The sequence below is a fragment of the Mustela putorius genome, unplaced genomic scaffold, assembly GCF_011764305.1.
Source record: "Mustela putorius furo isolate JIRA1106 unplaced genomic scaffold, ASM1176430v1.1 tig00003859_pilon_pilon_pilon, whole genome shotgun sequence".
Taxonomy (NCBI): Eukaryota; Metazoa; Chordata; class Mammalia; order Carnivora; family Mustelidae; genus Mustela; species Mustela putorius.
Window position 1 is genome coordinate 26,047,909 of NW_025422011.1, and position 21,999 is coordinate 26,069,907.

At 49.9% G+C, this 21,999-nt stretch overlaps 1 protein-coding gene across 14 annotated transcripts in view; it reads left to right on the plus strand.

Annotated features, from left to right (window-relative positions):
• Window positions 1-1,666: 1,666 nt before the first annotated feature.
• PLEKHA7 (pleckstrin homology domain containing A7) overlaps window positions 1,667-21,999 on the plus strand; it is a 211,468-nt gene continuing 191,135 nt past the window's right edge. For all 14 annotated transcript variants that reach the window (XR_006602273.1, XM_045066175.1, XM_045066174.1 and 11 more), the window contains exons 1-3: window positions 1,667-1,780; window positions 1,895-1,971; window positions 2,066-2,123. Coding sequence is in view for 13 of the 14 variants with exons in the window: in XM_045066175.1 (XP_044922110.1) it covers window positions 1,695-1,780; window positions 1,895-1,971; window positions 2,066-2,123 (221 nt within the window). In the remaining variant the exon portion in view is untranslated. The remainder of the gene's footprint in view (window positions 1,781-1,894; window positions 1,972-2,065; window positions 2,124-21,999) is intronic.

Genomic DNA, 21,999 nt, shown 5'->3' on the forward strand with positions numbered 1-21,999 from the left:
TTGCCCATTTAATTATTATTTTAAATTATATTTAAGAATAAAAACTCAGCTTTCTCATTATCATTTGCTCAAGATCCTCCTCAAAGGCCTGAGGCCCTCTCAAACAGGTGTTCGGTGGTCTCCACAATCACACCGACTCCCTCTTTCTAACTCGTATCAGTCTCCTGCCTCAACACCACTGTCTGTCTCAAGGAAGGACATCTTTATGGTCTCAACATCCTACACCCTTCCCATGACATTCCCAAATGTCTTCCATCCTTCCCCTCTGGGATGCTCTGTTCTCAGTCAAACCTGACCACTCCTTCTGGGCCCAACTGATTTCCACCTGGGTTGCCTTTCTGAATAACAGTGCCCATACTACCTAGAGCCTCCTGGGAACCTTTCCACCAATTACAGCCTATACCACTGGAAGGTTGGGCTGGGCCTCTCCCAGAGCCCAGTTTCCTCTCTGTCCATGCTCAGCATACAGGGGTGTCAGCGTGGAGTGGGTATTATGCACCTTTTCAGCATTTATTGAATGTACATGAGTCAGGCACTGCTCTAAGCACTGGGAATGTGGCAGTATATAAGACAGAACAAGGTCCCGCCTCTCATTCCGCTGAAATTTTAGTGTGTGTGCAGGTGGGTGACATACAACATAGTCAGTGAACACACACACATGCCTAAGAATGTCAATGAAGTGTACACAAGTAATGGAACGGATAGTGAAGGGAGGAGGGAAAGGGTCTCCTTTGGACAAAGAGGCCAGGGGACGGATCCCCCAAGAACTGAGATTCGACCACAAGCCTATGAGAAGGCTCCAGCTATGTAAAGAACTTTCCAGATGCCCTACTAGAGGCCCAGTCTGGTAGGTCTGCTCTTCTAAAAATAGACTGAGATGCAGCGGGTCCACAGCGTCGTCTCTCTTTCTGTCACTTGATAAGAACTAAAGGCACAAGCCTAAGATCCCGGTAACTTCAGGGCTGTGTGTGGTGTAAGTGGGATTTGAGAACCTGCACCCTCCTGCTTCCTATCTGAGCTGCAAACCTGGGAAAATGAATCATGCTTGCCCTGGCATTAATAACAGAGCACCTGCTCCAGGCCAGGGTCCTTTAAGCACTTTACACCACTGTAATTTCATATAGCCAGCACAACAATCCTTTGTGGTACTTACTAGTAACTTTATTTTACAGAGGAAGGAACAAACCGAGGCTCGCAATATGGATGCAACCTGTTTAGGTTTGCACGGTTCAGAGAGAAGTACAGTTCCCCGAGGCAGAAGGTCTATCATGGGGGTCGGCTGGGGTGCCCTGGAGCACTCGGGGCGCACCTTGTTTCCGGAGTTTGCCGGCGGCGCCCCGACATTGGCTCTAGGCCCCGCCCGGGTCTCCCGGCCTCAGGGGCCAAGGGGCGAGCGGCGGGCGCGCCCGGCCGGCGGGCTGGGGGCGGGGAAGGCGCGGGGACAAAGGCCGCGGCCACCGCGCCCCGGTCGGACCGTGCGGCGACAAACTCCGGCGGCCGTGCGGGGACTCGAGACTCCCGGGACGTCGCCGCGCGCGGGGATGAAGCGCCCCAGCCCCGCGCCCGCTCAAGCGGAGCCCGCGGGCCCGCCGCCCGCACCGCCCCCTCCGGCCCCCCCGCCCCCGCCCCCTCCCCCGCCTCCGCCCCCTCTCCCCCGCCCCGCGGCGGCCGCGGCGGCTCGGCGCTCGGCGAACATGGCGGCGGCGGCGGTCGGGCGGGACACTTTACCTGAGCACTGGTCCTACGGCGTGTGCCGGGACGGCCGCGTCTTCTTCATAAAGTGCGACGCGGGCAAGCGGGCACGCGGGCGTGGGCGGGGGCCGGGCGGGGTGCGGGGCCGGGCGGGCGTCCCCGGAGCGGCGGCGGCGCTAACAGGTGCACCTCTCTCCCGCAGTGACGAGCTCCGCCGCACAACCTGGCTGCACCCGCGCACCGGGGAGCCAGTCAACTCCGGCCACATGATCCGCTCAGGTGGGAGCCGGGCCGGCGGGGTTGGGGGGCAGCGCTCGGGAGGCGCGCGCTCGAGCGGCTCAAGTTTGACCCGACTTTTTTGGCATTTCCGCAGACCTGCCCCGCGGCTGGGAGGAGGGCTTCACGGAGGAGGGAGCCAGCTACTTCATCGAGTGAGTGACCCGGTCGCCGCGATCGCACCTGTGCGGCGGGATCCGACCGGTTCCCGCCGCGCGCGCCCGCCCCCCGCCTCCCGCGCGGGTCCGGGGCGAGTTGGCGCGCACAGCGCCGAGGCCGCACTGCTGTGGGGTTTTGTGTGCCGGAGTTCTGTGGCGGGCTCCGGGAAAGCTGGCGGCGGGGCCCGCATCTCCGCAGGGGGCCGCAGTCCCGGCCGCGGAGGGGGCGGGGGCCACAAACAGCCCCCCCCCCCCCGTCCTGCAGTTGGGCGATTCGGGCGCGGATGTGAGGGGCAGGACACGCCTCCCCGCCGGGGTCCCGGGCCGGCACAGAGCCGGGCCGGGACCCACCGCTGTGGGCGGGGGTGGGGAGAGTGGAAATAATTGTTGCGTCCGGGGTCCGGGAGTTGGGGAGTGGGGAGTAGAGACGGAGGGCATCTCGAGTGGGGAGGACTTGGTCTTCGACTTTGTTGACTGGGGTGGTGGTGGGGAGTGGGAACCGCACCCCCTTCGCCATCCAGAGCGCCGGCCTGCTTGTGGGGGGGGCGGCTAGTGGTGGCGGTGGGGAGGGAACCCATCAGCCAATAATATTCCTCGAACGCTGCGCGTCTGGGAAAGCCGGTGCTCCATGGGGACAGTCACTCCAGCCTCCGCTAGCAAGCGGTAGTTCAGAAAAAGCCCGCGAGCATTGCGCCACCAGCCAGGTTACCCCAGACCTGGGTCTGTAGGGGTGAAATCGTGCGGCAGTACGCGAGGGCGCCGCGCAACCCCTAACACTAGTACGACGGTTCCTTCTCGCTCCAGGGCTTTACCTGTGTTGCTGCATTTCTCTGCAAAGCTCTGCGTGGTTGCCAATCAGCTCCCTGCGGTCAGAAGCTGCTTTGGGTCCTTTGCCCGGTGCCTGGCACAGAGAAGGCACTGGGTAAATCTTTGTTTACGGAATGAATGGACTAGCCAAGGTCTGGACGGTGGTCTGACAAATAATGTTACTTCTGGGGGGCCGTGAGTCAGAATTCCTTTTTCACTAACCGAAAACACTGCTAGGCAGTAGTGGAGCAGCCTAGTCGGAGCTCGGTGGTCTCAGAAAATCCTGGATCCTCCCTCCCTAGTTTGGGCTCTTGCAGGATGTTCGAAATTCTGCTGGATGAGCTTTATGCAGGTGGACACTAGGGCCGTGGCTGGGGTCCTGCCTCACATCTGTGTTTGAGAGAGAAGTTGGGGAGCTGGCTAAGACCTCAGAACTTCTCAGTCCGTGGACCTGGCAGCTCATAACTGCATTCATTGATGTTTATTAGATTTCTCCTTGTGTGCCGCACATCGTTGTAGTCTTTGGAACCACAGACCTGAGTGAGGCAGACAACATCTGGATGGTCATGGAGCTTGCAGTCTGGTGGGGAGAGGGAGCAGAAAATAAACTAAAAAACCAAGAATAGTGTCAGCGGTATCTACTGTGCAGAAAATTAAGATAAGGTAATGGAATATCAAGCGGTGGTGTTGGATGGAGAGGTCTGTCGTGGTGTTTCTGAATAGGTGACATTTAAGGTAAAATCTGAATGTCAGGAGAGAGCCATCCTCGTGTTGATGAGATGGCAAAGCATATCCCCAAGAGACCAGCCAGTGCAAGGGCTTGAAGGCAGGAAGAGCTTCAAGTCCCGAGTGGAGAGGCTGGAATGTGGTGAGCAAGGGAGGAAGTTGCAAGGGAAGAGGTTACAGGTAGGAGAGAGCAAGTGGTGTAGGACTTTATGAGCCAGGGTAAAGGGTTTTTAAACTTTATCGTAAGCCTAGGGAGAAATCACTGGAGGGTTGGAAGTGGGAGAGCAGTGATTTGGTGTGCATTTTTAGGAAGATCATTCTCCCTGCTGTAGAGTGGGCTGTATGGAGGTGGGCAGGTATAGTGGGCAGGATAGTAGTAGCAGTCTCTTGCTGATGACTTGGCTGAGGGTGTAGCACTGGACATGTTTTCATCTGAAGTGGTCAGATTCAGGTTGATGATCTGGATGCAATCTGTGAGAGAAAGAAAAGAGTCAGAGATGACTCCGAGAGGCTTGAGCACCTGAGTGGATGGTACTTATATCTTCAGATGGGAGGGCGGGGAGGAGCAGGTTTGCGGTGGGGGAAGGCATGAGATCTGAGAGGTTTGAGATATGAGTATGTCCACTAGGCAGATGGATGGATCCTGAAGCTCAGAAAAGAGAGAGAGAGAGAGAACTGCAAAGGTGTATTTGGGTATGGTAGATGGTGTTCAGGCCATAGGATTAGTTGAACTCACCTTGGAAGTGCGTGTAGACGGAAGAATGACCTAAGCCTTGAGACACAGCATTTAGAGGTTAGGAAAAGAGATGGATCCAGCAAAAGAGAACTGAGAAGGTAGGAGGAACCCCAGTAGAATGAGAGGTTCACAGAAGCTTCAAGGACAGAACCTGATTAGAGTAGGTGGAGGGGGAAAATATGGAGTGCAGAATTGGGGTCAGTAAGCGTAGGTGAATCTTTCAGACAGTTTTGTTAGGGAGCAGGTTGGAAACATTAGCTGGGAATTGGGGAGGTTTTGGGTTTGATGTGGCAGCGGGGAGTCTTTTTTCAGTGGGAGAGAGTAGAGCATGTTCTCTTCTGCTGGGAATGAAATAGATGATGCAGGAAAGAGATGGGACAGTTCCTGGAGCAGTGTTTTTGACAAGGTGAGAGGGTGGGGACCCTGGGATCCTGGGCTTAGGTGTCAGGAGTCCCAGCTGGGAACAGGGTCTTTCATCCATTTCATGGTATGGAGGGCTGCCCATGTCAGAGCTCATGCTAGGAAGCTGATAGGTTTAGTGAGGGGAGACATGGGTATTCCTGTCTGATAGTACCTGTCTCTACCATGAAGTACTAGACTAAGTCTTGAGTTGGGGGACTTCAGGGCTGGGTAGGAGGACTCTGTCAGCCATTGCCACAGCCTCCCGCAAGCCTCCTGCCCTTCTCTCTTGTGCTGACTCTTCTGTGGTGACTCTGAAGTTCCTAGTGATTATCTTTTTTTTTTTTTAATTTTATTTTATCTATTTATTTGTCAGAGAGAGAGAGAGGAGAGTACAAGCAGGGGGAGCATCAGGCAGAGGGAGAAGCAGGCTCCCTGCTGAGCAAGGAGCCGATGGCTGGACTTGATCCCAGGACCCTGGGATCATGACCTGAGCCTAAGGCAGACCCTTAACCAACTGAGCCACCCAGGCATTCCCCTAGTGATTATCCTATAGCAAGCTCTGGCTCCCCACCCCCAGGGTCCTCCCAGGCCTAGGGGAAAGCAGTCTGTGACTGATCCCCCACTTTCAAAGGCCAGCCATATGGGGAGGCTGGACACTGTGGCAGCCAGTTATGTTTCCTGTCTCCTGAGACAGCTTCTTGAGAGACTGAACAGTTTGGACGTAATTGTTCTCCTTTTCCTCACATAAAAAATGCTTTGCTTTCGTCAGTCAACTTCCTTATATTTGCTCTGATCATTTCTGAATGTTCTATTTTTTTTTTTTTTTTTTCCGGATCCTCCTCTAACATGCCTCAGTTAGAGGGACAGACATTCGGCATAGCTGGTTTTATTTTCCCCAGTGGATCCTTGGTCTGGAAGTTTGTGTGAGGTTTTCAAGGTGCATCAGTTTCTCCTGATATTTAGCAGATGTTTTGATACTTTCCAGAGTATATTTCTTCTCTCCTCTCCTCCCCTTCCTTTCCTCTTCCTTCCGCCCTTCCTCCCTCCCTCTTCTCTCTCTCTCTCTTCTCCCTCCATCTTCCCTTCCCCCCTCTTCCTTCCTTCCTTTTCTCTTTCTCTCTCTTAGTTTAGTACAGGGTTCTTTAACCCTGCTGTACGTAAGGAAACCCAAAGTGTGTGTGTGTGTGTGTTTTTCCTAAAGTAATCTCTACACCCAACCCATGGGGCTTGAACTCATGACCCTGAGATCAGGAGCCTTATGCTCTGAGGCAGCCAGGCACCTCCAGAAGTACATTTTTTAAAGCAGAAAAACTTGAGCTAAGACTGGTGCATTTTGTTTTTGATTTCTGCACTTGGGTTCAATTTTGGATTAGGGAAAAATATAAAAGAAATCTACTGCTGGTTCCCCTAATTCTAGACTTGGTGATGCTGATATCCTCTTCTAGAAGACTTATACTCTAGGGGTGCCTGGATAGCACAGTTGGTTAGGCAGCTGCCTTTTGCTCAGGTCATGATCCCAGAGTCCTGGGATTGAGCCTCAGGTTGAGCTCTCTGCTCATCAGGGAGCCTGCTTCTCCCTCTGCCTGCCGTGCCCACTGCTTGTGCTTTCTCTCTCTGTCAAATAAATAAATAAATAAAATCTTAAAAAAAAAAAATCCTTAAAGTGGGGTGCCTGGGTGGTGCAGTCGGTTGAGTGTCCAACTCTTGGTTTCAGCTCAGGTCATGATCCTAGGGTTGTGAGACTGAGCCCCATGTCAGCCTCTGCACTCAGTGTGGTGTGCTTGGGGTTCTCTCCATCTCCTGGTCCGCCCCCTCCCCCACCACTCAGCTGGGAGTCGCCGTCTTCCTCTGCCCCTCCCCCTGCTCATGCTTTTTCTCTTTTGCTTTCTATTTCTCTCAAATAAATAAATAAAATCTTTAAAAAAAGAAGACTTATGCTTTAAAACTTTTCTACTTTCCCATGAGTCTTTTAGTCAAGTAGCAAGATAGAATACTAATGGAGATAATAGTGTCATTAACAGCAGCAGCAATAAGAGTAGTAGTAGCAATTATGTAATAGCCTCATCTTTTCCAGTCTTTGAAAAATGCCAGGAACTGTTTTATAACTATTATGTGATTTAATTCTTACAACAATTTGATGAGGTAGGAACTGTTATTAGTTCCATTTTACTGATGTGGAAACTCATAGTAATCCTGGGCATTCCAACAGCAAAGGGCAGTTGGCTTATTTCTGGTATCTTTTCTTACTTGGTTTTTGTAACAGCAGAAGAGCAGAGATAATTGTATTCTGGTCCATGAAGGTTCAGTGATTTGTCTGGAGTGCTTAGAGCTGGACTAGAAAGTTAGTCTTCAGGCTCTAAAATGGTACCCATGGTCGTGGGGCGGCTTCTACCCCAGGTCACAGGTGTGAGGCAGCATTGATACTTGAAGGAGCCTTGTGCCAGGTGCCATTACTCTGAGTCAGGCTGCCCAAGGCTTACGGGGCAGAGGCCTTCTTTGCTTTTGCTGGGGATTGAGGCATCTGAGAAAGGCAGCAGCCCTTGGTCTTCTGAGCTGATTGGTGGTGGTGCAAGTCTCTGATTAGTAAGGAATGGAAGAAATGGAAGACATTAATTATTAATTAGTAAAAGCAGTTTGGTAGATACAGCCTTTTCACATGTGAGACCCATAAGGGTGAACTTCTAGAACAGGCCTTAGGAGCAAGGGTGTTACCCTGGGCTGGTTTTCGGGGGTTTTGTGGCACCCTGTGGTTGCCCTGTGGTAGGCTTCTTCCTACAATAGGCTTTGAGTAGATCCTGAGTCAATAAAGAGGACAAATGGAGTGAGGAGGGTCTTGGCCATCCTGCCTGTGCCAAGGTGGTTCCTCGAAGGCTGGTACTCTGTTCTGCTTTTCTGAGGCATTGGTACCCAGCCCAGCTCTGGGCTGTGAGTAGGTTCTTGGTATTTATTAAAGCAGGAGTGTCTTAAGGGACTCAATGAGTTTAGTAGATATTCCAAGTTTTGGAAAACCTGTTGGGGAGGAGATCAGGGCCTAGGGGATCCTGGGTAAGGTGAAAGAAGCAAAGTAGCCAGGAGTTAAGCCTGTTGAGGCTAGTGCTTGGATCTGAGCCTTCCTGGCAGTTGTTGCTTGCTGTCCAGAATAGCACCTGAAGTAGGAACGCGGCCTCCTGTGGCTGCTTCACCTCATAACCGCATGCTCTGCATCTGGGGAATGGGACATCTGTTGGGATCCCCTCCCTGGTTCTTTCCCTCTCTGGTTGCCTCGTGTCCTCTGTGACTTGCCTCGTGTCCTCTGTGACTTGGCTCCAGAGTCCTGGTGGGAAGCAGCTGATTGCACAAGGTCTCTTCTAGCTTTCTGTTCTTAGGTTTAGCTTTGGAGATTTGCAGGGCCATCCTGTGTAGGTGCTATTCTCCTTGTGGGTGTCCAGCCCCAAGTGAGGCCAGTGAGGCTCTTGGGAAAGACATTTCTGAGTAAGACTTAGAGTAAGTCTTAGAGTAAGACCAACTTTCCCCACCTTAGCCCTGCAGACTGCAGCAGGTCCTGCCTGGCTACATAATTTGCAGGACTCAGTGCAAAATCAGAAAGTTCAGGGGCACTCGTTCACAAAGCTGGAAAAAGGTGTCACTCGAGGTATTAAAGCACTAAACTTTTTCCTTTTTCCTGTGGTTTTCTCTCAACTTGTCATGGCGTTTTTTATTTGCTATTATTTGCTGTTCAAAGTCATTCCAAGTTAAAAAAAAATCAATATTTTAGCATGACTCTTGGGTTCATGTCTGTATTGTGGAATATTTCGAATGCAAACATCAGGGTGATGACCTTGTGTGCTGACCCACCACCACCATACCCACTCCCAAGACACCACAAGGCAAGGGTGCTGGTGCTCACACTCTCCTGGACAGGAATGAGGAGGAGGGAGGCTGGGTAGAGCTTGGGGCTCTAGGTAGTTGGGAATAGGCAGTTAAGAACATGTCCCATGGGGGCACCTGGGTGGCTCAGTGGGTTAAGCCTCTGCCTTCAGCTCAGGTCATGATCTCAGGGTCCTGGGATTGAACCCCACATTGGGCTCTCTGCTCAGTGGGGAACCTGGTTGCCCCCCCCCCCCACCTGCATCTCTGCCTACTTGTAATCTCTCTTTCTCTCTCTGTTAAATAAATAAATAAGATCTTAAAAAAAAAATAAAAAGAAAACCACAAACAACAACAACAACAAACATGTCCCATGCAGGCAGGGAGTGGAGACCGGGCAGGAGACCAGGTTTTAAGATTCCTTCAGAAGGGTTACTTTTCTAGAGATAACACTAAATATCTGGAGTGTGTTTTTGTATTCAGCAAACCCATTTTCTCTGAAATTAAAGGGAAAGAGGAATTGGGGAATGAAGGCGGAACCAGGGATGACTGAATGTCCAGGCGGGTACCCCAGTGGGCTGTAGGTGCCAAGTATAGAAGGCCCTTTGGAAAAGTCTGTGAATACTGGAAGGCCCAGGAAGGTGCCCTCATAAGATTTAATTATGCTATCACTGAAGGAGTCTTCCAGCAACCCCCCCTACATTTCCTGTCTGCCACTTTTTCTCCCCAGACAAATGCTGAACTTCATGTTAGTGAAATTTGTCTTGTAGAGTGCCAAACTATTGGTTCACTTATTTGCCCTCTTTCTCATTTGTCATCTTTCTCATTGCTGGGAACAGCGTTTCAAACCAGAAAGCAACAGTTTTGCAAAGAATTTCTGGGAAACCGCAGCTCACATCTATTTAAAATTGAAATTCTGAAACCTCTTGTTGAAGGTTAAGAAAAGCTTCTCCCAGCTTGGCCAGTTTTGGCATAATCCCACACTTTACGTTTCATTTCCTGGTTGTTTTATCAAGAGTGAAAACTGGCTCAGGGATTGAAGCGTTAGGTCCTTTACAAAAGGAACAACAGTGGTGTTGTGCAGAAAGCAGAAGGAAGGATTAGCAGCCCCGATTTGCTCCACGCTCTCAAAAAGTTCTGGGAAAACCTCTGTAAGAAAGACGGTTACAGGGTGCCTGGGTGGCTCAGTTGGTTAAGCGACTGCCTTCGACTCAGGTCAAGATCCTGGAGTCCTGGGATCGAGTCCCGCATCGGGCTCCCTGCTGCTTCTCTCTCTGACCCTCCCCTTCTTGTGCTCTCTTTCTCATTCTCTCTCTCAAATAAATGAATAAAATCTTAAAAAAAGAAAGAAAGAAAGAAAGATGGTTGCAAGTAGCTCCTAAGGCTCTTTACCCCTGTGAGGGGTGTGCTTCAGAGAAAGGACGGGGGGTTGGGGGGAGGAGCGGGACTATCCCTGATTTTCAGGGCTGTGTGTGTGAAGAGGGTGGTTGGAGGTTTCATGTGCATTGACAGAGCTCTGTCCCTTCTCTCAATATTTACGGGAGTAAACCTTGTGCTTGATATTTATGGGAGTAAACCTTATGCTTCTTAAATTAGGGCTTCGATAGGAGTCTCTTTGGGAAAGCACATCAGAATGTGGACTGTTTGGGGATTTAATGAGGTGCTTGCTCCAGTCTTCCCATCTTCAGAAGAGAGCACGGGTTTGAATCTCTGCTCAGTGAACTGGCATGGTGGCTTACGTCAGTACTGACAGAGGGAGAAACACGGAGGAATATGGTTTCATTTGCCTGGTGCCTTTATATGGCTGTCAAAACACTTGTTTCTGATTTTCTGAAATGACAGTGTTTTGGGTTAGTATTTTATTATTCACAGAGTACTTCATGAGCATTATCTGATTGGAAGCTTACAGTTACTGGGTTTTTCAGTGCAGAAAAGTGAGCTCAGAGGAATAAAGGGACTTCCTAAAGCCTCCTGCTGTGTTGGTTCAGCCTTTTTGAGTTCAGAGAAGACATGGACATGTTATTGTCTCAGACAAGGGCTTCTTAGACTTTTTCGACCACAGCTGAATGACTGAAGATGATGAAGGCAAACTCTCCTGGAGATTGGATGGCAGGAAATGTCATCAAAATGTGGGTACTATCCAAAAATTCATGTAGACTTGACCCTCAATTTAACTTATTATAAAATCCCTTCCCGTATCTTCACTTAAGATTAGTGCTTTGGCAGGATGTATCATGTTCATTGTATGGTTTGGTGTTTTCCCAAACAGAAATGTGTGCTCCCAGGACACTAATTCCCTTGTTCAGTCTTAAGGGACCAGGGGAGTGGGGAGATGGCTCATTGGCTTCTAGCCTCTCTGGGCCATGCATCTCCAAAGGGGGATGTACAGGCTTGGAGGGAGACACAAGCAGCTGTTGAGACCTTGGGCAGTCTTTTTTTTTTTTTTTTCTTTTAAAAATTAACATATAGTATATTATTTGCCCCAGGGGTACAGGTCTGTGAATCATCAGGCTTACACATTTCGCAGCACTTACCATAGCACATATCCTCCCCAATGTCTATCACCCAGCCACCCTATCCTTACCCCCCCATCCCCCAGCAACCTTCAGTTTGTTTTGTGAGATTAAGAGTCTCTTATGGTTTGTCTCCCTCCTGATCCCATCTTGTTTCATTTTTTCCTTCCCTACATCCCGTGACCACCAGCCCTGCCTCTCAAATTCCTCATATCAGAGAGATCATATGATAATTGTCTTCTCTGATTGACTTATTTTGCTTAGCATAATACCCTCTAGTTCCATCCATGTTGTTGCAAATGGGAAGATTTTGTTTCTTTTGATGGCTGCATAATATTCCATTGTATTTATATACAACATCTTCTTTATCCATTCATCTGTTGATGGACATCTAGGTTCTTTCCATAGTTTGGCTATTGTGGACATTGCTGCTACAAACATTTGGGTACCCATGCCCTTCCGGATCACTACATTTGTATCTTTGGGGTAAATACCCAGGAATGCAATTGCTGTGTCATAGGGTAGCTCTATTTTCAACTTTTTGAGGAACCTCCATACTGTTTTCCAGAGTGGCTGCACCAGCTTGCATTCCCACCAACAGTGTAGGAGGGTTCCCCTTCCTCCGCATCCTCGCCAACATCTGTCGTTTCCTGGTTTATTAATTTTAGCCATTCTGATGGTGTGAGGTGGTATCTCACTGTGGTTTTGATTTTTATTTCCCTGATGCCGAGTGATGCTGAGCACTTTTTTTCATGTGTCTTTTGGCCATTTGGATGTCTTCTTTGCTGAAATATCTGTTCACGTCTTCTGCTTGGGCTGTCTTTTGAGTTGTGCCAGACTACCCCACTGTCTCCTGTCTAACCTATTCTGGGTCACCTGGATGCTGGCTGGATTTTTTGGAAGCCAAAGGACAGCCAGGCAACTTCATCATGCAGAAAAATGTATAGGTGTTGTGTATGTGGTGGTAGTGTGTGTAAGGAGGTGGTGGGTAGGTGCATTGGCTCTGGATTCCCAGATTGTGATTCCAGTTCCACCAGTTACAGTTCCCTGTCCTTGATCGGTTACCTTCTTCCTTTAAGCCTCATGTCCTCACCAAAGAAATGGGGATAAGTAAGGGGATTACATGAATTAATTGATGGAAAGGATGCCTAGCAGGTGCCTGACACCTAGTACACGCCCAATAAATGTGAGCTCCTCACTGTACATCCACATAGCTATGAGATGGGGTGGAAATGTGAATTCTGAGTTCTTATTACATTCAGCTGTTGGTGCAGAAATCTGGTGCCCTTGAACTGGGGTTGCCTGGGTCAGGGGCATGCAAACTATAGGACTCAACTCAGAATTTGGACCAATAAAAACTGCATAACCATTTTGGTTATTAAAAGGATGTCCTCATTCTTGGGAAATACTGACGTATTTGCTCTCAAACAGTTGAGAAAAAACTGCGTGTGTATGTGTGTGTGCGCATGCACGTGTGTAGGGGAGCAGATGATCTAGCATTTGGAGAAATGCTAACAGTGGGTGAGGCTGGGTGAGGGGTGTTATTCTTGTATCTCTCTCTAAGTTTAAAATGATTTCCAAATTAAAAGTTAGCTAAAGAAACAACACTAGGGGAACCTGGGTGGCTCAGTAGGTTAAGGCTCTGCCTTCAGCTCAGGTCATGATCTCAGGGTTTTGGGATTGAGCCCCACATCAGGCTTTTTGCTCAGCAGGGAGTCTGCTTCCCCCTCTCTCCCTCTGCCTGCCTCTCTGCCTACTTGTGATCCCTCTCTCACTGTCAAATTAATAAATAAAATCTTAAAAAAAAAAAAAACCCAAAACCAAAACAACACTAACCTCAACCATCAGGGTTGTGCTGTCCCTAGGCCACAGGTACCTTGTCCAGGCTGCAGGGACCTGGGGACCAAGAGCCCAGGGTAATGAGGTGTAAAAACACTCCCGGGCTCGCTGTTTCCCAGGCATTTAGAAGGCTGCACAGATGTCCTCTCCTTAATCTGGGTGGCCACCTGGTTATCGGCTCTGACTGCTGAAGGACAGACTTATTGTCTGGTGCTGCCTGGGCCCCAGATGTCAACAGTAATAATCTTCATGGTACTCTATAGTTGAGAAACACATGCATTCCTTTTAAAGGCAGGGATTTTTATTAGCCTCATTTTACAGATCAAGCAGTGGAGGCTGGGGGAGGGACAGGGTTAAAAGATCTTCCTGATGCCAGAGCAACAGTAGGGGAGCTGGCACTTAGAACCTGAGTCGTCTTGGCTCCAAATTTGTGCACTGTTTCTACCATGGTGTCTTCTGATTCACATAGCCACTCCCTCTGTATTGAATCCTCCTGTAGCGTTATCTCCCCAAATTGGTCCTCAGTACCTTCCCTGATGACCCTTTGGGCCTCCTTCAGAAAGTCCCCTGCAGGGTGGATGAGCAAGGGGTGGGTTGAATGGTCCCTAGGCAGGGCAGTGGGCAGGTCTCTGGTGCTCTGGGAGAGTGGACTGCCACCCCCCTCCCCCCCGCCCTGGCCCCACCACCTGCCCATGTCAGCTGACCACAGCTTAGGGGCTGATGAGCCTCTTAAGCCTGCTTACAGCCAGGCTGTCTCTTTCAGGTTCTGCCAGAAGAGTGTTTCCAGCGTCCTAGTCAGTGTTCTCAGGGTTTCTCAGGGGCTTTTTCTGCCAAGGCAGAGCACTCACCCTTTCGAGGTCTGACAGCTTGGCATTAGCGTGCAGTCTCTCCCAGGGACTGCGGGCTACCTCTTGTGCTTCCCTGGGACAGTCTGTCATGGCAAGCAGGGTGCAGTGTGCTTGGGGGTGGATGGGGCAGAGGGTCCATTCAAGCTCTCTTCCCAGGCCCCTGGCTGCACCACCTCCAGTGTTCTCTCCCCCTAGGTGAAGTGGGAGGGGAAACAGTCTCCTTCCCGAGAGGAGTGGAGCCAGAGCAACTTTGTAGCTTAGTGCAGTCACCTTTGCAATAATCATCCTCTCTGCTTGCAAACTGAGTTGTCTGTGCAGGTCCGCAGATAGAACCAGTGGGCCACCTTGAAGAGTGGTGAGCACCTTATTGGAGGGGCAGTTTAATGAGAGGCTGGATGGCTTTTGGTCCAGGATTCACCTGTTGAGTCACCAGACTCTGATAAACCATGTGCTATATGCCAGTCTCTGTATTGGGTGTCATGGAGAGAAATAGACATCATCATCATCATGCCATGGAGAGATCCCTGCCCTCCAGCAGGGCCCAGTCCAGGGAGGGAGAGGGACACTGGACAATTTCAGTATAGGTAATAGGGGTTGGTGACCCTGAGGACGGAGCCCTAAGGAGCTTCAGAGGGTGAGTGCAAGGAAGGGGAGGCATCTGTGGAGCAGAGCAATGGGCAGCCTGAGGCAAGAGAGGCCAGGGGATGAAACTGGCAGGAGCTAGGGGGTGTGAAGTATGTGTGTGCTTGTCTGCACCTTGAAGAGGCTGGTGCTGAGTTGAGGTATAGGCACTGGTCCTGGATAACACCCTTCACTAAATAGTAGCTGGCTTCAGGAGAGTGATGTAATTGGGGATATTGCCCTAAGGGTTCCCCGACTTCCTGCATCTGAGGGGTGGTGCTGGGTGGTGGGGGTTATAAAGCATGAATTCTGGAGTCTGAGTCCCAGGGTTGAAATCTTGTCTTTGCTGCCAGGTTGGACAGGCCACTTAAAAATCTCTGTGTCTTCAGATGTTTCTTCATCTGTAGAATGGGGACAACAACTGTACTGTACACTTAGAATAGTACCTGGCAAATCTCACATGCTATGTAAGAATTAACCATTGTCATCACTCCTCCTAGAAGTAGAGCCCCTGCCTGTGTGGCACAGTCTGCAGAAAGTGATGGTTCGTTCACTTTGGGGAAATCTCCTAAGATCAGGCTAGCAGGAGGAAGTGTGTTTTCTTGTTGGGACTTTTCCTTAAAAGGAAGCTGGGCATGACGTCGTTGGTGCCTAAATACCAGGGAAAGGATTCTTCATCTTTGAAGCCCTGTGTGGCTGCGTCCAACCAGAGAGAAAATAGATGGGTTTCTCGTACCTACGATCAACACATTTTCCAAACGGGCAGTTATGATATACTCCCCTTTCATCCTTCACCCTCATCCCCGGTGAGAGGGCTCCCTGGTGCTAGCAGTAGTGTTTGCATTGCCTGGCAGGGCCTCTAGCTTTCTTTTTGGAGGTAGTGACCCTGATATCCATGCCAGAGCACTTGATGAAGGAGTCGTAAGGGTGGACATGAAGTACAAACTGTTCTAGAATGCTGAGTCCAAACTTCAAGGGGGTGGGACTGGGCATCAGCATTATCCCGAGTTCCACGAGGGATTCTCTGGATGCTGAAAGGGAAGATGTCTCAGAGCTTCAGCCTCCCCACGATAATGATATTGTACAGTAATGATAATGCTACTCTCCTTCCTGGTGATATTGAGCATTTATTGAGAATCTAACATGATGGCCTGTCTGCAGCTCCTTTAAACGCGTGGTAGATGCTCAAGTATTGCATGCCTTTGCATTTTCAGGAGGCCCTCTGCTGGAACTGTTTGGATGAAGCTGTGGGAAGGGCCCCGAGAAAGTGTCAGTAGGCACGGCTGTCTGTCAGTGGCCACCCTGTTACCCAGAGTTGATCTCTGGCCCCTGGTGGGTCTCTGGTTTCCCCCTTGGGGATTGAGAATGTACTGCTATTGCCTGTGCCCCGATGATGCTGGCGGTCCTGGAGGTGGGCAGTAGGGCTGGTCAGGTGGATGAACACTGAGTGGGGACTACATCTGCCTGGGAGGGGGGTAGATTGGCACATCCACATCTCAGAACCCCAGGACCACTTAGAGATCCTTCTGAGAGCAGAGGAAGGCCTGGAGTAATGGGTGTGTTATTCTGAGTGATTGACGTTGAAAGCCAGAGGCAGCAAGCAGGCTGCAATTAAGTTGAGAAATGGAAAAGCTACTCTGTGTGGGAGAATAGATATGTCCCAGCAGACAGTGGTGATGTTGGGGAGGTCGTTGAGGTGTCTGGTGTTGTAGTCTTCCCTGAGCTGGTCCTGGGGGTGATGGAGCAGGGGCAGGATTGTGACTCAGTGTCACAAATAGCTCGCCAGCTCCTTGGGAACAGTGTCAGGCACAGAGCCAGTCCTCAACCAAATTGGTGTGGGTGGGTTGATCTGACATTTGGCATGACCTTCTTGACCTTGGCAGACATATGAGGAGAGAAAGTTGATTGAAATTGGGAGTAAATTGGGGTTGTAAGCTAACCACAGAATCCATGGTCAGGATCCCGGGGAGGGGAAAAGGTTTCCTTCCTTGCCTCGGAAATTGTTGGGAGAGATTTTTTTTTTTTTTCCTCAACACATTCTGACCTGGGGATTTAAAGAAATGGATGAATGCTGTGAGGCTAAATATCTGTAATCATTGTACCCATTAATGCATTTCTAGATGGAATTGGTGGTACCTGAAATTACACCCATTTGCTGAGGCTTTGAATAATGACATTTTTTGAGCCCTGGTGTGTGGGCGGGCGCGGAGAGCACTCAGTCGGCTTCTCTCAGCCTTCCTCACCTGAAAATGCGTAGATGTGTTTGTGTGTTTGGCACCAGATGGTTTATAAAACTCAGTGGGGATATGAATTCTTTGGGGGAAAGGAGAGTAATTGGCTTCCTATTCTGTGAACAGATAGATATTTAAATTAGAATCCAAAGCACACTCCTTTTGCCTCAAGAGCTCCGTTTGTCTGAGGGGCCCAGTGATTGAAGATGCAGCAACTGTGCTGAGTAATGATCTCGCTGGGCCTTTTGAGGCTGCTCCTTGGGTCCGGCAGGACTGGATGGTGCTGATTGTCTTCTGGGGTCCTTGGACAGGTCTGAGAATTTGTTTTTTTCTTTACGGTCTCTGTTGGATTTGGCTTGGTTTTGGGGTTCAGTAACCTAAGAGCTAGGGCAGAGGGACTGTCACACCAAGAAGCCAGTTGCTTTTGTTCAGTCCTTATTTGCTTGTTTGACAAATGTTTATCCAGTGCTCATCACAGGCATTGTTTTAAGGGCTTCATAGATGGGGACTCATTTAGTCCCACTACCAACGCTGTGAGGTAGATACTTATCCTCATGAGGAATATGAGGCACAGGCAGGTTAGGGACCTCGCAGCACAGGTGTTAGGTGGCAGGGAAGAGACCATCCCCAGCTGCCCTTAACTGGTGGTCCTCGTGGTCCCTTTAAGCCTTGCTTGGCCTGTGTCCATCCTGTTCCATGGTGGGCTGTGCTGCGGGAGATAGGGGAGATGGGGAACTATCGGGTTGGGACTGAGCTTGGCAGCCCGACTTTGTGGCTGTGGAACTCAGGTGGGTCATTTAACTTCTGAACAAAATGGGGCAAAGGCTGGTATCTGTCGCATGGGTCTTTTGTAGTGGTTAAATGAGAATAATACAGACAGTCCCTGACTTAGAATGGTTCAACTTATGATTTTTTGATATGACATGACTGTGGAGGAAAAGAGATATGCATTCCACAGACACCATGCTTTGAATTTTGAATTTTGAGTTGCTTTGATCTTTCCCCGCGTGAGCGATAGGTGTTTTGACACTCTGGTGATGCTGGGCAGCGGCAGTGAGCACAGCTCCCAGTCAGCCAGGAGATCATTGGTAAACAACCAATGGACTTAAAACCATTGTCTTTTTTAACTTTTAGTACGGGATTCAATATATGACGTGAGATTTTCAACACTTTATTGTAGGCTTTGTGTTGGATGATTTTGCCCAACTGTAGGCTAACTTAAGTGTTCTTAGTACATTTAAGGTAGGCTAGCCTAAGTTATGGCATTAGATAGGTCAGGCATACTGAATGCATTTTTTATAAAAGATTTTATTTATTTATTTGACAGATAGAGATCATAAGTAGGCAGAGAGGCAGGCAGAGAGAGAGAGAGAGAGAGAGGAGGAGGAAGCAGGCTCCCTGCCGAACAGAGAGCCCGATTTGGGGCTCGATCCCAGGACCCTGGGATCATGACCTGAGCCGAAGGTCAGGCTTTAACCCACTGAGCCACTCGGGCGCTCCCTGAATGCATTTTTAACTTTGATGTTTTCAATATACAGTGAGTTCATCAGGATATAACCTGTCTGTAGGTTGAGTTGGACATGTGAAATACTCAGTTCCCAGAGCATAGTGTAGTTCAGTAAATTTTAGCAGGTGTTTCCATGTATGCTTTTCTCTATAATGGCTGATGGATCCAAGCATATTTGGGTAATTCCTTCACTTACATCCTACGGTGACTCTTATCTTCTGATAAGAGGATACCTGTGTATGCTGTCCAGCTCAGATTCTCAGGTACAGGCATTTTCTAATAGAGGGCACTGAGCATCCTGATGCATTTCATGGAGGGTTAAAAATGTCCAACTGTACTTGCTATTTTTAACCACAGCTATACCCTAATTATGATGTTGGCTGTTACAGCAGAAGAGGTGAGGCAGTTTGGATATAGTTGCAGCAAAGGTTGTATCTGACTCAAGTTCTGGCTTGCTTACCCTGGGTAAGGGGAGAAATAGCTCTGGTGATAATGGAAAAAAGGAGAGGGGAGGCCGAATTCAGTTCAGCCTTTGTGTATCCATTTTTGCTGTGTCCTGGCACCATATTTGTTGTACTCCGTGGGATGTCAGGGAGCCCAGGTTGCTGGTGAAGCAAGGTATCTGCACCAGATAGGATGGTTAAGCAGTGTGTGACCAAGTGTCCGGTAAGTAGTGTGGGTGCAGCCTGGAGAGGAATGTCCAGGAGTAAACAGTTCAGGGGTTGGAGGCATCAGGAAAGACTTTGGGGTTTTTATGAGTTGGGAATGGGTGGGGACAAGGGAGGGAGTGGGTGCTTCAGGGAGACTAGCATTCATTATTCAGGGTCCTTTCATTTAACAGACTTATACTGAGCACTGTGTGTGTGCCAAGCATTGGTCTGAGCACTGGATACCAAAATGAGTACAGAAGAGCGGAGAACATAGTACTGAGAGGCAGAATGGCCCTTGGGAGCATGATGTGATTCAGGGTTACCTGGGTTTGAATCCCTGCCCTGCCACTTACTAGCTTGCGGATCCTGAGCAAGTTAGGTAATCTGGAGCATCGGTTTCTTCATCTGTAAGACGGGGATAATAATAATTGTGCTGGAGGTGAAATGAGTTCATAAGAAGTACTCAGAATAGTCTTGAACATAGAAAGTACTCCCGTGTGTTAGCCATTTATTATCGCTAGAATGTGACCTCCACGAAGGCAGGAATTTTCTCTCTCAGTTGCGTTCACTGCTGTATTGCTGGCTCTCAGAAAGTATCTGGTACATGGTAAGCATTCAGTTAACCAATCATAGTGTCTTTGCAGTTCTCCAGGAACCTGGGCGGCTGATCTCCGGTAGGGACCCAGACATGTCCACAGCTAGATGATACTGCGCAAATATCTCATTTGATAAGGAGAGCATGGGGACTGGAGGGGGACCGAGGAGGACTGGCCGGAAAAGGCATCCTGGTGGACAAGGGGAGCCTGAGCTGGACCTTGAAAAGCAGGGATTTGTTGGATGATAAGAGCTGTTTGTGGGAGAGGAAGCAGCACGGGCAGAGCAGTAAGAGAATGTGGTGCATTCAAGACGTTGTGAGAGGGAGAGGAAGGAGGCTGCAGAAAAGAGCTGCCTTGGGGAGCTGTGGCTCCATCCTGAGCGCAGTGTGTCTCCAGGGCATGAGCAGGGGTGTGACCATGGCCCCACCATGGTTGTACGGGAGGAGGAAGGGATGTACTGGGGTGCTGGGTGTCTGCAGAGGTGGTGCTGGAGGAAGTAGGCTGGAGCCTTTGAAGGGTAGGTACCCCCCCCACCCCACCCCAGGTGAGGGATTGGCCTCTAAAGGAGGAGAAACTGGGTAACCCATACCACTGCTGGCAGCACTCCTGCCTTAAAATAGAAAGAGATGGAGATAAAGAGTGGGTGGTGTGAGTGTCCTAGTGGTGACCTAGTTAAAACCTGACCCCCTAGAAGGGCGAGAGCCAGCCTCACACTTGCCCTGCTTAGCTGGTCCCTCCTCGGCTCCCGGCAATGTGCAGAAGTCCTGTGGCAGGTGACGTTGGCCCCACACCGCTTACAGTAAGTCTGGTTCCCAGGCTGTGTACTCCGTGCTTCCAAGGGAAAGGGGTGAAGGTTGGGGTGCTGTGAGTAAAGGAGAGGAAGAGGAAGAAGCTGGAGTCAATTGAAGAAGACTGAGGAAAACTTTTTATATTTAGGCTTTCGTTCCCCCCAGAGTATCCTAATTCCTCTTAGACTAAACGCCCTTCCCCTCCTGGTCTCCCCACCCAGCTCCTGACTTCCTTAAATGCCACCCAGAGATAGTGGGGAAGAATAAACATGGAGGCTTTCACTTTCATAGGCCCTCTGTCTCATTTTCCTTTGGTCTGCCTGATTTCTCTGAGGCCTTCAGGACTTATATCTATAGCGGATAATTCCCATGCAGGGTCTGCTGAAGGTCCTTGTGCAGGACGTTTTAAACTTGACCTGGGATTTTGAAACTGACACATGGTGAAGATGGTCTGTTTCAGGCTTGTGGAGTGGAGTCCTCTAACCATTGTGCCCAGTGGTGTTTTTCTGTTCTGTAGTCTGGTGGGGTGCCCTGCACTTGTTTCTATTCACAAAACCTTATTCAGCACCTACTGTGTGTATGCTGGCCCTTCCCAAGGAGCCTGTGAGACTGGTGCCAGCAGCAGGGAGAGCCCCTGAGAGCAGAAGCTGCCGCTGAGAACCCATAGGTGCTTTTTGTTTCTAAGAGCTGGAGCCTGAGACCATGTTTAAGATGGTCAGGACTTTTTTTTTTTTTTTTTTTTTTTTTTTTAAAGATTTTATTTATTTATTTGACAGAGAGAGATCACAAGCAGGCAGAGAGGCAGGCAGAGAGAGAGAGGAGGAAGCAGGCTCCCTGCTGAGCAGAGAGCCCGATGCGGGACTCGATCCCAGGACCCTGAGATCACGACCCGAGCCGAAGGCAGCGGCTCAACCCACTGAGCCACCCAGGCGCCCGGTCAGGACTTTTGCTCAGCATGTGGGAGTGGGCTCCTGGTACTGAGCCTGACAGGAGGGAAGTGTAAGCTGAGGGTCTTCCTCATGCCTCAGATTCCTCTCATGGTGGTCAGGTGGGAAGGGTGGGCAGAGTTGGCAGGGGCGAGGTGATGGCACAGAAGAGGTTCAACAGGATCCGATCAAATCTCACGAATATCACCAACATTTGTCACACATCATTTGGTTTAACCCTCACAATAGCCCGGAAAGGTGTTATTCCCTCCATTTTGTAGATGAGGATGCAGAGGCCCAAGGAGATGCTATGTCCAGGGTCACACAACTAGGAGCAGTTGGTGGATTCTGATTCAAAAGCGGTTAGCCAGGGGGCGCCTGGGTGGCTCAGTGGGTTAAAGCCTCTGCTTTCGGCTCAGGTCATGGTCCCAGGGTCCTGGGATCGAGCCCCGCATCGGGCTCTCTGCTCAGTGGGGAGCCTGCTTCCTCCTCTCTCTCTGCCTGTCTCTCTGCCTGCTTGTGATCTCTGTCTATCAAATAAATAAATAAAATCTTAAAAAAAAAAAAAGCAGTTAGCCAGTTTTTGCACAGCACGCCTTCGAACCTTGTAAGGACCTTGGGTCATATGATATGATTCTCTTTTGCACCTGCAGCTCTGAGCCCCAGACTCAAATGACTTACCTAGAGTCACACAGTGGGAGGTAGTGGAGCTGGGACTGGGACTCATATCACCAAGCTGCCTCACTGGCATCCTTGTGAAGGAGTTCTTCTGCTTTTGGAAGCCAGAAGTAGTTTGCCCAGGAGCCACCCAGCCCCTCAGGGGCAGGGGAGAATGGG